At 41.1% G+C, this 17,594-nt stretch overlaps 1 protein-coding gene across 1 annotated transcript in view; it reads right to left on the bottom strand.

Annotated features, from left to right (window-relative positions):
• Window positions 1-3,907: 3,907 nt before the first annotated feature.
• LOC307019968 (E3 ubiquitin/ISG15 ligase TRIM25-like) overlaps window positions 3,908-17,594 on the bottom strand; it is a gene marked incomplete at its 5' end in the record, with an annotated part of 37,385 nt that continues 23,698 nt past the window's right edge. The window contains 3 exons of the mRNA XM_079651064.1: window positions 3,908-4,743; window positions 5,963-6,082; window positions 7,997-8,131. Coding sequence (XP_079507190.1) covers window positions 4,508-4,743; window positions 5,963-6,082; window positions 7,997-8,131 — 491 coding nt within the window. The 3' untranslated portion in view covers window positions 3,908-4,507. The remainder of the gene's footprint in view (window positions 4,744-5,962; window positions 6,083-7,996; window positions 8,132-17,594) is intronic.

Below are 17,594 nucleotides of genomic sequence, written 5' to 3'. Positions count from 1 at the left end.
TTTTTAAACACGATTATCTGTACTTTCTACTTGAGTTAAGGATGTGTGAACGTTTGACATCTCTGCTGATTTCCAAAGATCATGTGAAAGCAGGTCATGATATAAGTATGAGTATCGGGATAGAAGACCTTAAAAACCCATGGATTGCAGAGAACTATTCTTTCTCTATGTTCAGAAATAACAGCAGTGACCAGACACATTTGTTGGATGAGGATTCCTCTTTCAAGGCCAATGCAGCAGTGAGAGTGGAAACCCTGGTGCTGATAACCAGCCCCTCCATCTGGAAATCATGTTGAACAATCAGAGGAGAGGATCCCTGCTGTGTCTCCCCGCTGAACTGCAGAGGAGTCCAATTCAGAGCTGCAATCAGAGTGCTTTTGTTCAGAGTCTGGTCCTCTTTTGTTTTTAAAGGATGAGGTTACTCGACCGACCCACGAAAGGCTCGTCCAGCAGCCTTTCATCCTCTGAAACCAAAGAGAGGATCAGCAAACGGCCCAACCATCGAGGTTAATTTAATCTGAAAAGGGTTTTGTTCTGAAATTAGACATGCGCCGTTTCAGAGCAGCAGCTACTCTCGAGAAAACGACTTTGAGAACAAAACCGGGTTTGTTCGAGAGAGACAGACGGTGAAATGCTGACCCAGTGTTTCACAAAAGGATAACAATACAGCACGATGTTTCACACAACGCAAGAGCAAGTTCAGATAATGCTTTTTCTCTCTCGTGATTATTTAACATAATTAGAAATGGACTGTTTAGTCCAGTGATTCTCAAATGGGGGTACGCGGACCCTAGGGGTACGTTGGGGTACTGCAGGGGGTACGTGAGATAAAAAAAAATAAAAAAAAGTTAATAAAAAAAAATACCATGCATGATTACAAAAATAATCTTAGTACAATAAGTTAAATAGAAAACACAATTGTATATCAAATATTCCTAGAACCACCAAGGGGGTCCTCATATAAACATGTCAAATTTGTGTATTTTATAGTTTTGCATAATATATCATTTTGTTCATTGGTTTGTTAAACAGATATTACTTCAGTTGAAAAACTGAAAAAATTTCGTTATTTTTTTTCATGCATAAAATGAAAATATCCTTAGTTTGTTGTAATGCATGCATGAATGAGTTAATAAATCACACACTGAGGGAACATCACTATATTGGAATTATTTGTATCGGCTTTTTCGATCAAAAATGTTCGGGGTCGGTCAGGGGGTACTCGGCTGAGAAAATGTTTCAAAGGGGGAACACTACTGACAAACATTTGAGAACCACTGTCCTTTCAGTTTGTTTTTGTGAGCGTGATTAAAACTTCAACCTTGGAGCCAAACGAATGGACACTGTTTACCTGAGTTTGTTTTTGTTTACTGACTTCTGTTGTATTTTGCAGATTGTAAATTACAATTAAAAGATACGAAAGCGGGAATAGGGAGATGTTTACGCTGAAGTACATGGTATTTATTATGTTCTTTTAGCTTTCTACCATGGTCATGCATTGGTGGATAATCTTCAAATGTCACTGGTAATTATGTTCGCACCAACAGATACCAAAGCCAAAGTGTAAACGTACCTGTGTTTTGGAAAATGTGTGTTTTTATTTTTGCATCACTTTTGAAACGGCAGCGCGATTCTCCTGAAGCCCCTGTCACACTGTCCCGAAATTGACACCCGATGGACACACGATTAAGGAAATGTTCAAATTCAGCTCTGATCGTAACAACATCGGGCCATTCGTGAGGGCATCTTAAGCCATCGTATGACCGCCGGTGGAATCTTTGTGATGCCAAAGATTTTGCCACCGCTCCAGAAGTTGCTGCCGGAGCCTGAGAAACTCCACCGGCGGTCATACGACGGCTTAAGATGCCCTCACGAATGGCCCGATGTTGTTACGATAAGAGCCGAATTTGAACATTTCCTTAATCGTGTGTCAATTTCGGGACAGTGTGACAGGGGCTTAAAGGAAATGTTTTAAACCGTTGTAGCGTGACGGCACCTGTAGCCACCGTACTTGTCTTATCTAAAAACCTGAATTGTAGCTCACAGAAAACACTTCAAACAAAAGCCAGAACACACAGAGGAAGAATCAAAGAGAAAGATCAAAACACAATGTTCTCCTGATCCCTACGGAGACACAAACGTCTTCATCGATTACGTGATTCCCTCCTAGATGAAACCGGATCAAAGCTGCCTGTGACACTCTGGGGCTGGGAGAAACAGTTTCTCTCTCCTGTCAATTATCAGAGGGTTATCTGCAGTGCAGCGTCGCCAGGGTTGAGCTTAAGGACAACGGGAGAATTCAGTATCACGAATTCTCTCTGAGGAAGACTCGACAGGAAGAAACAAAACAAGTGTGTCCTTGGCCGACATCAAAGGGAGAGACGCCACAGGAATGAGAGATAGAGAAAGATAGAGATTCAGAGTCAGCACACACACACACACACACTCTCACCATGTTGCTGCCTTACTTGTGGGGAGGGGGGACTCCTGAGACATGAAGACATTTCACAGTCTGGTGAGCACACATCGCCTCATCATCCCTGCAAGCTCACTCCTCTTAAATCACACACCCACCCACCCACCCACACACCCACACCCACACCCACACACACACACACCCACACACACACACACACACACACACACACACACACACACACACACACACACACACACACACACCCCTATACTTCATCTTATATTTGACTTTTTGAACATTAAAGCATGGGAACATGTCACAGTAGAGGCACACATTACCAATATGAACCTGAAAGTTTTAACTCCTTTACAAACCATAGTTATGGTGTCCATGATGTGTCGTTACCATTTTGAGGAGTTATGATCCAGCTGTCAGGGCTTCTTTTGATGCCCCTCATCCTTTAATCTCCTATTGCAATGGTTTTAATCTATATGCAATCTCTTAAACATGTAAGGGTTGAACAGTTCATTCATCTCAGACTGTAGACCTAACATTACATTTTGGGATTCAATCTAGAGCTCTGAAATGAGTCAAGAGAAAAAAAATAAGGCATAATTTAAATCTAAAATCAGTGTCCATGTTAGTGTGAACCACATTCCTGTAATGTGAAGTAAATGAACAACCAGCACAGCCCCCGCTGACCTGTGTGTTCCCTAACCTATAGATATTCTTAAAAAATAGCAAATGTAAAAGCATATTTGGAACATGTGGTCCTTCTGTAGCAGAGCAGCTTTCCTGTGTTTTTCTATCACACGTTGCTAATGTGTTAGCGCTCTGTCTGGCTGCCATTAGAGGACTCATCGTCCCACAGCGAGTGTTACACATTGTTTGGTTCCTCACTTAATCAACATGTGAGAGCCTCCATATGTGCAGAATAAACAGAAGCAATGTGCAGACAAATCCTCCAGTATTCATCAAGTCCAATGCAGTTTGTAGTATTGGTTAATGTGCTGAGACCTGGTTGATCTGAGGGAACAAAAGCTACTGGATGATTTGTGTTGGAATTCTCCATTTAGACCCATTCCATGCTGGTGTTGCAGACTCATTATGAAACACAGCCTTCAATTATTCTAACATTTAAAAAACAAGGACAGACTTGACGAGGAGATGATGCCCATTTCTAGTAATAACGCACACACACACACACACACACACACACACACACACACACACACACACACACACACACACACACACACACACACACACACACACACACACACACACACACACACACACACACACACACACACACACACACACACACACACACACACACACACACACACACACACACACACACACACACACACACACACACACACACACACACACCTGTAGCAGCGGTAATTAAAAGCCGTCTGAAAGCTGCCATCAGGTCACATTTGTGATGTTGTTTACGTCTTTCATGATCACATGATCACATAATTACTCATTTCGATCAGTTTTTTTTCGACAAAGTTCTTGATTTGCTAACGGTTTTTAAACCTATTACATTTTTGGGAAAGTTGGCTTATTTTCTTCAGTAGAAACAAAAAGAAAAAGTATACAAATACTCTAGTAGTCTTTGAATGCAAATACTTGAACATGTCTTCCTTCAGCTGTCCCTTAAATCCCCCAATTTCACAAAAGGTGGTCCGGTCTTAATCATAAAAGAGAGGGAACTCTACAGCAATAATTACAAAGATATCAAACACATTTAGTTTTTGAGAAAGTAAGACTGTAATGAGCTGTGTGACTCCTAACCTCTGTGTAGTTCAGCCCCTCCTTTGCTCAGGATTAAAGTACAGATAATACAGTCAAAGGATGGTTCATATATCGAGTTTCAGCACAAACAGCAATAATTACAACAATATTTAACAAGAAAAGCCCCAAAATAGTGAGTAAAAATTGAAAAAGTAAGACCACATTGAGCTTTATGTGTGTTAGTACAAATAGCACAAACACCATTGTGTGCCATATCTGGAATAAAGACAGTACTATAAGTTCAAACTGCAGTTCCAGTCTCCACCTGAAGACCTCCAGTCATTAATACAGGTGTATATATATATAATTCCCCCTCTTACCGTATGTGAGCAGGTAGAGGGGCTTCCCGTTGGTGTCCATGGTGGTGAGGCAGGGGGCTTTGGGGGAGATGGTGCCCCAGCGCTGCAGCGCCGCCTCCAGGGAGGGGGGCCAGTTGGTGACGACCCCCAGCTGCTCGCCCTGCAGCGCCTCCATCTGAGCCCCCTCCGCTTTGGGCTGGTTGGGGTCCGGCTGCTGCACTGAAGACGGAAAACACGGGAGTTTGTACAATTTAAAGATGGCGCCGGTGATGATGGCTGCCGTGTGTGTGGCTCCCCTCCTGACCGTTTCATCCCACAGGCCATACGACTGTTCAACACCGGAACTTTTAAATCAACATCCGTAACAGTTATCTGTTTGCAACTCATATATATCAATATTCCTATTACTTGTATATAGACTATTCTGCACTACACATATACACTACAATCATACTTGTCAACCCTCCCGATTTTCGCGGGAGACTCCCGATTTCATTGCCCTCTCCCGGTTTCCTCCCGGGGTCATATTTCTCCCGCATTTCTCCCGATTTCTGACAAAATCAGATTTACTCAGGACTGTTTCCACTCTGACTTTAATACAGCTTCACCATTGTTTGGTTTCCATGGTAACACGTCCCTTTAGTAGCGCGCGCAACTGAAAGTCTGAGAGGGTGAGGCAGATAGTCACAGAAAACAGAATCGACAACTACTCTACTCTCTGCTCACTCCTGCTCCTTTCCAGCCCACACATATGCTCCATCAAGGACGGTGCTACAGGCCGCAAGTCAGTGCACTTACAACTACAATAAGCATTTTAATGTTAATCTAACAGCTCCGGTGATCCACTAGCACCCCCCCCCCCTATTTTGCATTTTGAAATGCTCCCGATTTCTGAGGTCTCTGAGTTTCTGAGTTTAGATACTCGTCCCATTTAGTCATTTGTACTATTGCACGTCTTTCTTTTGCTTTAACTATCTTGGACTGTTGGAGGACTTTAGATTTTCAGAACAAAACCTCTGTTGATTTTTAAGGCAAAAAAACTTTTTGTTTTTACATTTCAGACTTGTTGATGTATTGAATTTCTGACGATCTAAGCCAACCAGCTTAGTCCAGGGTGTATATTGAAGTGCACAAACACACTACAGACACAAATGTGATCATAACCAAGTTTCTCGAGTTTGTAAACTCACTTGTTATAAATGCAGTTATATTTGAGTGAGTTGCTATAACAACGTATTAACCAAAGCATACCTTTCATTTGTAGGCATACTCATTTTAACAAATGCTCTCCTCACAGTTAAGTCATGAATAATACAAATGTCAGGTGTGGAGATCATTATGCAGTATTTCTACATATCTAAAATATCGGAGTACGTACTTCCTCCAACAGTCAATAATCAATAACCTAACATCAGGCTTTCACCTTTTTTTGTTTTACCTTCAAGGAGTTCTTCGAAGTCGTCGACAAAAAACTCTCTTAATGGCGGTCGCTTCGGTCGCTTCAGAGTGTTGACGAGCTGCTGGATCTTAGCTGAGACTCTGCTGCTGACGGGAACACCTGCACACACACACACACACACACACACACACACACACACACACACACACACACACACACACACACACACACACACACACACACACACACACACACACACACACACACACACACACACACACACACACACACACACACACACACACACACACACACACACACACACACACACACACATTAAAATGTCACGTTTTTCTTCCAATGAGCAATTATAACGGAGCCGACTGCTGAACATGACACTGAGGTAAAAGCAGCGGAGGAGAGGAGGCACACTTTACTCTTTCATTAGGGCTGATTTCACTTCAGAGGGATGGAGGTATGAGAGGCAGAGAGATGTTTAAGCAGGCGGGAAAAGCTCGCTGAGTTTAAGATGAAACTGAGGGTTTGTAAAAAAAAGCCCATAAAGAAAAGTCGGGGTACTTTAACGGTTGCCGTGGCCAGCAGCAGCTCGTTAGCATTCAAAGCTACAGACACAGCATCAGCACTTTGGAAGCAGGGCTGAAACAGAGGGGATGATGGGACGCTACAATCATCTGTTTGGCGTTTCAGCCAATCAGAGACATGCTCTGGATATATTGATGAAAAACAGTATGATAGGGGACCTTTAACATCATCCCACTTTCTGCTGCCTCTTCTCCCTTTATAGGAAGAAATATGGAACTATAAGCAGCAGACTCAGTCATCTCTGAAGAGTCTCATGTCTACACTAAGAGGATGATCAGTTAGTCGTAACAGGACTGAAGCTTTGATCAGACATGAATAGACTCTCATGCAGGCCGACCTTGTTCAAAAGTGAGACAGTCTGAATGTAGGAGCCATTTTATGGGTGTTGTTGGCATGTCAGTTTATTTACTTATATTTATATTAGGGCTGTCAAACGATTACAAATTTTAATCAGATTAATCATAATTTAAAAATGAATTAATCAGATTAATCACCATTCGAACTATGTCCAACATATGCCATTTCTTTATGTATATTGTTTTGGGAATGGAAAGATAAATGAAAGAAGGTGGATATATCCATTTAACATACAGTATGTTTATTATAACATTGTTCTGTGTGTCAAAATGAAAGTCAGCCCACACACCTATCAATCATCAAACTGTGGGGTCTTATTTCATTACGTGTTGATTTCTATCAACACGTAATGTTGTATCGATGTATATAGAGATGTACTACAGCAAAAGTATTCTCCGTCGGGACTTCCTGCAACAACACCACGCCGTTATCTTGATTCTGATTGGCCAGAAGACAATATCAAAGATGTTCTATTGAGAAGACGATCACTACGTGGCTGCTGAAATCAATCTGACTAACTGCTGTCTGTGCAATTTACTCGGCGCGAGTTGACGGACTTTATTTTGCTTACTTTAACATCATTTTTCATGGTGGGGCGAAGCCATTTCTTGGTATGGCTGTAGCCTACCCCAGCCATACCCTGGCGCTGCCACTGGTGGGATGTATGGGGCGGGCCTTTCTGCACATGCGTTAAATGCGTTAAATATTTTAACGCAATTATTTCAAAAAATGAATTATCGCCGTTAACGCGATAATTTTGACAGCATTAATATATAGTGCAATATTATTTTTGAACACTTGGTGGTGGGGGTTAGCTGCACCGGGTGTTTAAAGGGGGTCATAGGTGAGCAGAAGAGAGAGGACACAGGAGGAAGAGCACACCGATCTATAGATGCTCACAGATACCACAACCATTGACAGAATCATTAAACCTTAGAAATGTAAACTCGAAATAAACATCATTCTAAACGGCACCAAAGGAGCGGAAAGCATCTGTGTCTGGATCACTCATAATCCTGTGAAGTAATGGCACGACGAATATAGGATAGTGGAACAACAAAGCTCCCATTACACTGATAACTATATATGAATGGGTCCCCAGCCGCGACTCACCGTCTCCGGTCTCCATCAGCTCGGCGTTCCCGTATTTGGGCGTCTGCCTCTGTCCCGGCGCTCGCTCCACCTGGATCCCATCGCTGGACGAGTTGTTGGTGTAGCCGGTGACATCTGGAGGAGCAGAGTGGTTCTCTGGGAGGAGAGGAAAAGGACATGTTTTGTATTCTACCAGTTCAACAATTAGACATCCGAAAAACAAACAAAATGTGTGGAAGCGGAGACAGAAAGCAACGCTTATACGGAGTAAGCTCTCCTGTTAGTCATCCTGTTGCAGGATAAAGAGAAAAAAGATAATTCTACTTTTACTCAAGTACAAGATCTGAGTACTTCTACTTTTACTCAAGTACACGATCTGAGTACTTCTACTTTTACTCAAGTACAAGATCTGAGTACTTCTACTTTTACTCAAGTACACGATCTGAGTACTTCTACTTTTACTCAAGTACAAGATCTGAGTACTTTTACTTTTACTCAAGTACAGGATCTGAGTACTTCTACTTTTACTCAAGTACAGGATCTGAGTACTTCTACTTTTACTCAAGTACACGATCTGAGTACTTCTACTTTTACTCAAGCACAAGATCTGAGTACTTCCACTTTTACTCAAGTACAGGATCTGAGTACTTCTACTTTTACTCAAGTACACGATCTGAGTACTTCTACTTTTACTCAAGTACACGATCTGAGTACTTCTACTTTTACTCAAGTACACGATCTGAGTACTTCTACTTTTACTCAAGCACAAGATTCGAGTACTTCTACTTTTACTCAAGCACAAGATCTGAGTACTTCTACTTTTACTCAAGTACACGATCTGAGTACTTATACCTTTACTCAAGCACAGGATCTGAGTACTTCTACTTTTACTCAAGCACAAGATCTGAGTACTTCTACTTTTACTCAAGCACAATATTTGAGTACTTCTACTTTTACTCAAGCACAAGATCTGAGTACTTCTACTTTTACTCAAGCACAAGATCTGAGTACTTCTTCCACCTCTGTCTATAATTGATGTTGGGATTCGGTGATTGGAAACACGAACGTTCAGATGAACCAGCAGAACCAGCACTCACAAACTGCCACGCTTGACTGTATCTGAAACCAAAACCCAGACTGTATTTCCATCAACACACACCTTCCCTGTCACATGGTGTTAAGGTTGTCTCTCCACATTGCTTCGTGCTGCTTTCAGATTGTGTTTCAGTCTGATGTTTCAAAGCTCTAACCATGCCTCAAATTCCTCTTTAAAAGGGACTCGGTGTTAGACAACATCAAACAGTGTTTACTGCCCGAGGGAGTCTTTACTTTGAGTGGTCAGAGCATGAAAGGATGTGTGTGTTGAATCTAAAAAGGGTGTGTGTGTGTGTAGACTGATCTAATGTTTACTCTCCATTTGCACCCAGTCTCAATCAATTCAGTCTCAATAGATGTTGGCATGCAAACATTGATCCTATATTGCAGAGTTATTAGTTGCTCTACCGTGGATAAAAGTTGGATTTACCAGCTTTGAGATATTTCTGTTCAGGTTTAGATATTCAAACAAATGCTGTAACTCCTAAAGGATGGAAAACACCTTTAAATGGAAAATATGACTTTTTATTTTCCATCAAAATTGGTATAGAGGATACGCTTGAAAACCAGCCACGAATACAAATCTGAAAAATACAAGGAACTCCAATATCTCTCAGTCATATAGAGTTATGAGATATTGTATTCCATTCTTTGCTTACTGGGAATTATCTCACGTTACATTTTTATATGCAAGTTGTTTCGCTCCACTAAATTAAACATGTTGAGTATTCAGAGTAACAAATCCCACAAACTACCAATGATAGAACAAAGCTCTGATCTCTCAGTCTCCCGGTTACTTAATATTTCATCACTGCTTGTTCTCTCTGGGAGAAATACATACATATCATATTTCCTTTGTGTCGGCTTTGACTTATTAATTCAGCTTTAATTTAAACTGAAAAATACGTTTTTTAAGCCTTATTCACATTTTAGGAATGCTACTTTCATTCCCATCTACTAGACTAAGGTTAGTTATATTGTTTCTTAATATAGCAACCAACCATCCAACCTTTACCCCAGTTAATCTCACCCCTGCGGCATTAAGAGGACTTATTCTGCTGATTCTCAGGTTCATTTTAGTATCTGATTGGTTAGTGTTGTAGCAATTTATCACTAATTCTAATTTAATCATAAGTATTACTGTACCGTAACTTAATATGTTCATTTCCCACGGATTGAATTCACATCTAGCCTCTAATTTCATCTTCCTTAGAACCAAAACAAAGTCTGTCTCTACAACCATTGGTTTGTAATGAACATGTATGTAAGTTTCAACCATCTGGTCAACACTTCTTGTAATGTAAATTTGCTTGTTGAAGACCTTCCCCTTCCCTCCGTCTGAAGTGTATAAAGTATTGGTATTTTCTTTGTATGAGGAGGTCTGGTGCTGGCTTCTTGGTGCGATACTCTGTCCTTTCAGCTGAAATAAATTAACTCTGTCAAATGCTTTTTGACTTTATTAAATAACACAACTTTGCTTTAAACTTCTATTATTTGTTCATTTCTTGCCAACCAGGTTGTTTCTGTTTTTAAAATGGAATTTCCTCCACAGTTAGCTGGCCGGCTCTGTTGTGATTGGACAACCACTAAGAGATGTCCCGCCCCTTAGCCTATTACGTACAATGTGATGAAACACAGGGACAGCCTTTGCAGACCATTTACAAAAACCTATGGGAACACCCTAAAAACCATAAAAGGGCCTCTTTAAGTTTCCTAATAGTCATGTGTGTTATCTGCATTTTTTCTTTCTATAACTCTATAACTTATAGGGGAAAAGTTAAGACGATGATATATGCACATATTTTCCATACTTAAAGGAGGGGTAAGTTTGAGAAACCGGCTCGAGATACTCTTTTTGCCATAAAAAAATATCATCTGTGGAAGCCGTAGCGCTGTAAAAAGCACGACCAATCATCTGAGCCGGCCCGGCTAAAGTAACTGGATGGCCTACCTGCCTGTCAGCCCTCCATCTGTGCACAAACTTATCTCGTGCCCTCATTGGTCATGTGTGTGTTCGTGCGTGTTGGAGGAGGGGCTCTGGAAGGAAGTGGCAGATTTTCTCCGGTCGTGTATTTTCAAATTCTAGCGCACTCGAGCTGGTTTCTCCAAATGTACATACCCTATCTTTAAGAGGACTTATTGTGCTGATCTTGAGGTTCATTTTAGTATCTGATTGGTTAGCTTGTGATTGGACAACGACTAAGAGATGTCCCGCCCCTTAGCCTATCACGTACAATGTGATGAAACACAGGGACAGCCTTTGCAGACCATTTACAAAAACCTATGGGAACACCCTAAAAAGCTCAATAGGGCCTCTTTAAGTTTCCTAATAGTCATGTTTGTTATCTGCATTTTTTCTTTCTATAACTCTATAACTTATAGGGGAAAAGTTAAGACGATGATATATGCACATATTTTCCATCCTTAACTTACGGTTTTATATCTACTGCTTGATTTTCTCTGATTTGCACTCTTTGTCACCTGCATGTATTCTGTATATAGCATTATAAATAGCACTGCTGAATGCAACATACTTACAGAGATGTTTTGACATCTTTTATGCACGTCATGTCTCTTTTTCGATTCATTCATAGTAAAAAAACACTGAGTAACAATGACCTGAATATGATTTGAAAGACTGAGACAACAAACTTAAGGTTTTCTATCTACTGCTTAACTTTCTCTGATTTGGTGTTGAATCCAAACATGTCGTAAAAAGTTTTGACATCTTTTATGCACATCATGTCTTTTTCGATACATTCATAGTAAAAAAACACTGACTAACAATGACCTGAATATGATTTGAGAAGCTGAGACAACCTCCGAAAAAAGAGAGATATTGTGCAGTGGAAGGATGAGAAAAACAAGGGAGGTTAGAAAGTGAAAGTGATTCCCAGCGAAGCACTGAGCCAAAGCCAGCCGAGAACAAACAGAATCCGTCATGCAGACATTGAGTGAATATCAATACTGCAGCGCACGGACCAGGCATGCTAATTACTGAAGCTAGCAGAACGTCCTGTCTCTGCAACATCTGTCCGTTTGAGCCACACTGAACCAGACAGGAAGTTGACATCTTTTTGGGAGAGTGTGTGTGCATGCACGAGTATCCAGTGACCTCATCAGAGTGGGTTTATGATGATTTGTGACGGGGAGGAAGATGAATGCCTCCTTCGCTGCTGGAATACAAATCAGTCGGGATGATGGAGCAGATTCAGAATCAGGGACTTTTATCTCTGGGTCAAGGAGGGTTTGAAGTCGTTGATGGTTAGAGATACTGTGACAGGACAGTATTTCCGTGAGCTACGTTTTTCATTGACATGTCTAAACTTTAGCTAATACAGTACACATGACGATGAAGCCTTACATTTAATTGTATTTGATTGATTTAGCTGTCTGGAGGTAGAGGTTGGCGAGACTGGTGATTATTTATTTTGTTTTCTTTTATATTACTCTGTATTTCTTCCTGTAAACTGTTTTAAGTTAAACAAAAGTAACAGAACAGTGTCAAATAAAAGAGTGTCTGAAAGAAAGGATGTTCAAATGTCACCTGGAATAAACTCCTGAGTCCTGGATGAAAGTGTCTTTATCTGCCGCCACTGTTTCGATGTAGGTAAAGAAATGAGAAGGGAGAAAGCTGACTCTTTTTACTCTATCTACTTCAATCATCACATTACATTTTTACATGACCTTTCATTTCGTTAACGCTTCTTTCCAAAGGCCGATAAACCAAAAAGAGACAAACTGAACACACCCAAAAACCTGCAGGATAACCATACTGTAATTGTGGTGCATTATTGTCAAATGTCCTTAATGTTTGGCTTTTGTTTGGTCTTGGCCAAAGTGCAGGCGGGGATTTTCCGTCTGCAAAGGAACATTTAGACTTCCTCCAATCCTAATTTCAATTGGGAGCTCGTTCGTCTATTTTGGAGCCAGGATAGCAATCAACAAATCAAGCAAATCACTGTTAGAGATCTCTTGAACTCAACAACCCAGTTTTTACTTGCTGCTGATCTCTAGTGCCCAAATTGTACCCACAACTCTCAGAGATGAAAAAAGGGATGAGATTGATCACTTATTAGCTACTTCCATCATCCATCGTTTTACTTGCCTGACTAATCTTTTTGATTTAGTTAAACCTCGTCTTAAAATCTGACTTTAACCAAAACATCTCAAGAGAAAAAGGTCATCATTTATTAAAACTAAAGCAAGAAAGAGACGGCTCATATCAGAAGAAAACCTTGATCAATTCTGCATCTCTTTCCTGACGACCCTGCAGTGAAACCCTCCCTCCCGTCTGACACACCTGATGAATAGCATCCAGGAAGCAGCTCACTCCTCAGAGAGTCAGAGTAATCCCCTGACAGATATACAGCTCTGACAGACGGGAGGATCAACTGCACTGCAATCCACACTGCAGCCTTAATTACATTTAACATGGGAACGCTTCCAGAACGCTGGTAATGGACGCAGGGTCTGGCAGTGATGAATGTCTGATTGAAAGGTCTAACATTCAGCCCAATGCTCAACGTTCACCCCAGTGAGGATTTATATTGAGTGATGCAGAGAGGAAGTTAGCATCGCAAGGGCTTAGTTAACAAAAAGCCAATGGGACTATTCCATTAGATTATGTTATACTGCAGAGAAAGCAATCAGAAGAATCAGCTAACGTTAGGATATAAAGGAACTACAGCACGGTCACATGACTTCAAGTCACCACCGCTAAGCTAAAGGTGGCTAATGTTGGGCTATAAAAGAACTACAGCACGGTCACATGACTTCACGTCACCACCGCTAAGCTAAAGGAGGCTAATGTTGGGCTATAAAGGAACTACAGCACGGTCACATGACTTCACGTCACCACCGCTAAGCTAAAGGTGGCTAATGTTGGGCTATAAAGGAACTACAGCACGGTCACATGACTTCACGTCACCACCGCTAAGCTAAAGGTGGCTAATGTTGGGCTATAAAGGAACTACAGCACGGTCACATGACTTCACGTCACCACCGCTAAGCTAAAGGTGGCTAATGTTGGGCTATAAAGGAACTACAGCACGGTCACATGACTTCACGTCACCACCGCTAAGCTAAAGGAGGCTAATGTTGGGCTATAAAGGAACTACAGCACGGTCACATGACTTCACGTCACCACCACTAAGCTAAAGGAGGCTAATGTTGGGCTATAAAGGAACTACAGCACGGTCACATGACTTCACGTCACCACCGCTAAGCTAAAGGTGGCTAATGTTGGGCTATAAAGGAACTACAGCACGGTCACATGACTTCACGTCACCACCGCTAAGCTAAAGGTGGCTAATGTTGGGCTATAAAGGAACTACAGCACGGTCACATGACTTCACGTCACCACCGCTAAGCTAAAGGTGGCTAATGTTGGGCTATAAAGGAACTACAGCACGGTCACATGACTTCACGTCACCACCGCTAAGCTAAAGGAGGCTAATGTTGGGCTATAAAGGAACTACAGCACGGTCACATGACTTCACGTCACCACCACTAAGCTAAAGGTGGCTAATGTTGGGCTATAAAGGAACTACAGCACGGTCACATGACTTCACGTCACCACCGCTAAGCTAAAGGTGGCTAATGTTGGGCTATAAAGGAACTACAGCACGGTCACATGACTTCACGTCACCACCGCTAAGCTAAAGGAGGCTAATGTTGGGCTATAAAGGAACTACAGCACGGTCACATGACTTCACGACACCACCGCTAAGCTAAAGGAGGCTAATGTTGGGCTATAAAGGAACTACAGTACGGTCACATGACTTCACGTCACCACCGCTAAGCTAAAGGTGGCTAATGTTGGGCTATAAAGGAACTACAGCACGGTCACATGACTTCACGTCACCACCGCTAAGCTAAAGGAGGCTAATGTTGGGCTATAAAGGAACTACAGCACGGTCACATGACTTCACGACACCACCGCTAAGCTAAAGGAGGCTAATGTTGGGCTATAAAGGAACTACAGCACGGTCACATGACTTCACGTCACTTCAAGGAAAGTTTGTCTTAACCTCTGCCTTATTTTGCACTTCCAATTCCAAAACACAATCAAAAAAACATTAACTTCTAGACGAGGGAACCAGAAAGTGCTAAAAAGACGAGTAATTCCTGCAGCTCTCTGTCCTCCAGCAATCTTAGAGAAACAAAGGGAGCCACTTCAGTAAATGAGTCAGATGCTGCCTTTTCATTTGCCAAGATGTGAGTTGGCAAATGGAGACTTCAGGTTGTACTTCTTCCAAATGATGAGTTTATATTCTTTTATATTATTTGTGCATGTTAATGATCTGCAAAGGGCTGAACTCCCTGTGCTTTTTGAACATTAAAGTTGGAAACATTGCACAGTCGAAGCACAAAATACTAATATGAAACTGAAATCGTTATGGCTCTCCCTGCTATGACACCTCAATTTCCCTAAGGAGGTAATAATAAAGGTTTATCTCATCCTATTGTGATTTAAGGTAGCATAAAATACTGCATTAAAAACAACTAAAGAGAGGACTAAGGCTTACATTCCTCCACCACCTGCTTCCTGACTCAGATTTAAAAGCTGTTCTGAAAGCAGATTGCCTCTGGCTGAGCGAACAACTGAAGAACATGCTGCATAATTATCCAAATCAATAAACAACAGCACACAGAGCAACCTTGAAAGAAAGAGAGCGAAGACTCATTCATACAAGCTGTGATTTCAAAGCATTGTTGATTCTCTCCATCAACAGTTCACCATCTGAACAGCTGTGAACGCCAGAGGATTTTTTGTTTTAGTCCACATAAAAATAACACTTTCATGCATCTACATAAACAACGCTCAATGATATTCCAACTGAGGTTAGCATCGATATACTTTCTCCTGCAATTACAAAACATGACTAAGCACATATTTATTTGCAGGAAACAACCAATGAGGGGGCAGAGCTCCAAATGCAAGCATATGATGGAGGAGATTTGGGGGGAAAGTCAACATCCCTACGAGAGGGATGGCAGGAGAGCGGCTTCTCCTCTCGGACATGCTACAATTTAACTTACCATTTGCATTCTCTACCCTCCTCCTCCTCTTCCTCAAGGAGAGGTGGGCTAACAGGCCTGCATGTGAGGAACAAAGAGGAAGGGGGGGTCTTGAAAAGATACATCAAATTGAGAGTAAATTAACGTTACTGCGCTGGAGTCATTTCTCTTTACACAAGGGAAGTAAACACAGTGATTCTGGTGATAACACGTTGCATTAAAAAACGTCTCAATGTTATACTGTAATTCAACAAAAGGTCATATTTGATCCTAAATACACGGCTTAGTGTAATACTGGATTCTGATTGGTCAATGTGGACAGTTGTTCATTTTCCGATAACAGACTGTTGCTAAGGAGAACAGACCGTTGCTAGGGAGGATCAAATGACTATGTGCAGTCATATCAATCCGCAGAAAGAAGTACGGTCGATTTACCGTCAGCTGTGAACAACAAACCTGAGTTTTCTTCATCAGAAAACACCACGAGAAGGAAAGAGGTTTCATTAAAATGTAATGATACCCAATATTTAGTTACAAATTAAATGTAGCTATTTCTGTACGATGCATAGGTGTCATTAAAATATATTTTATGGGACTTTTATTAAATGTAATGAATAAAAAGAAGGACGCAAAGACGAAGTAAAAGTTTTGCTGTGAAGATTAAATATCTAATTCTCAAACTATTGCAGGTTCTTTAAATATGTTTACTTGATTAGAGATTCATTTGTGTACCTTACCAATTCATTTAAATGTATTTCTAACATACATAATACGGTGTTGTACTGTTTTGCTAGTTATTTTGGTTAAAATGTCTATAATCTGACATTTGAATTGAAAAAATGGGACTAAGAACACTTCTAAGCTAAGCCTTCTGAGCTAACACTGCCATATGTGCAATATACACTTTATTTATTCATGTTCTAACTGGCTTTAATACTTTTAGATATTCACTTTTTTATTATGGATGTGTGCTTATTTTATTTTTTTATAATAATATGTGTTTACCTTAAATGCACCCGTTGAGGGACAAATTAAGGATTTCTAATTCTGATTCGGAAATTAAAAAACAATATAATAAGGTGCAATGTAGAATTGATATTTTCTATTTAAAAAAAAGACGTTGAGAGTTTAGTTTAATCTAACGCTCACAGGTGCTTGAGATTTAAACATATCTCTACTTTAAAGGAGCTCCATACGTCTCCAAAGGTTCCCAATGATTACCCAGCAGCACAAACAAGCACTTAGTGATTTTATCTGGAACAAAAGAGTCGCCCGGTGACACAAACACGGCGAGTCCTTTTGAACCTGAACGCAGCCAAAAGTCCAGCAAAAACATCCCGAGCGTCCTCAGAGACCCCGAGAGCACGAGAGGTGGAAAGATTGTGGAGAAGGAGGCGGACGTTATCTTCAGGAGCAGCAAGCTGTTCTGATAAGAGCGGGATAAAGAGAGGCTGCACGGAAAACAATCTGCCTCAAGTATAAGCGCACACACACACACACA

This window comes from Notothenia rossii (assembly GCF_949606895.1).
Source record: "Notothenia rossii genome assembly, chromosome: 9".
Classification (NCBI taxonomy): domain Eukaryota; kingdom Metazoa; phylum Chordata; class Actinopteri; order Perciformes; family Nototheniidae; genus Notothenia; species Notothenia rossii.
The sequence above is the reverse complement of the archived record's forward strand: the minus strand, read 5'-3'. Positions and strand labels throughout refer to the sequence as shown.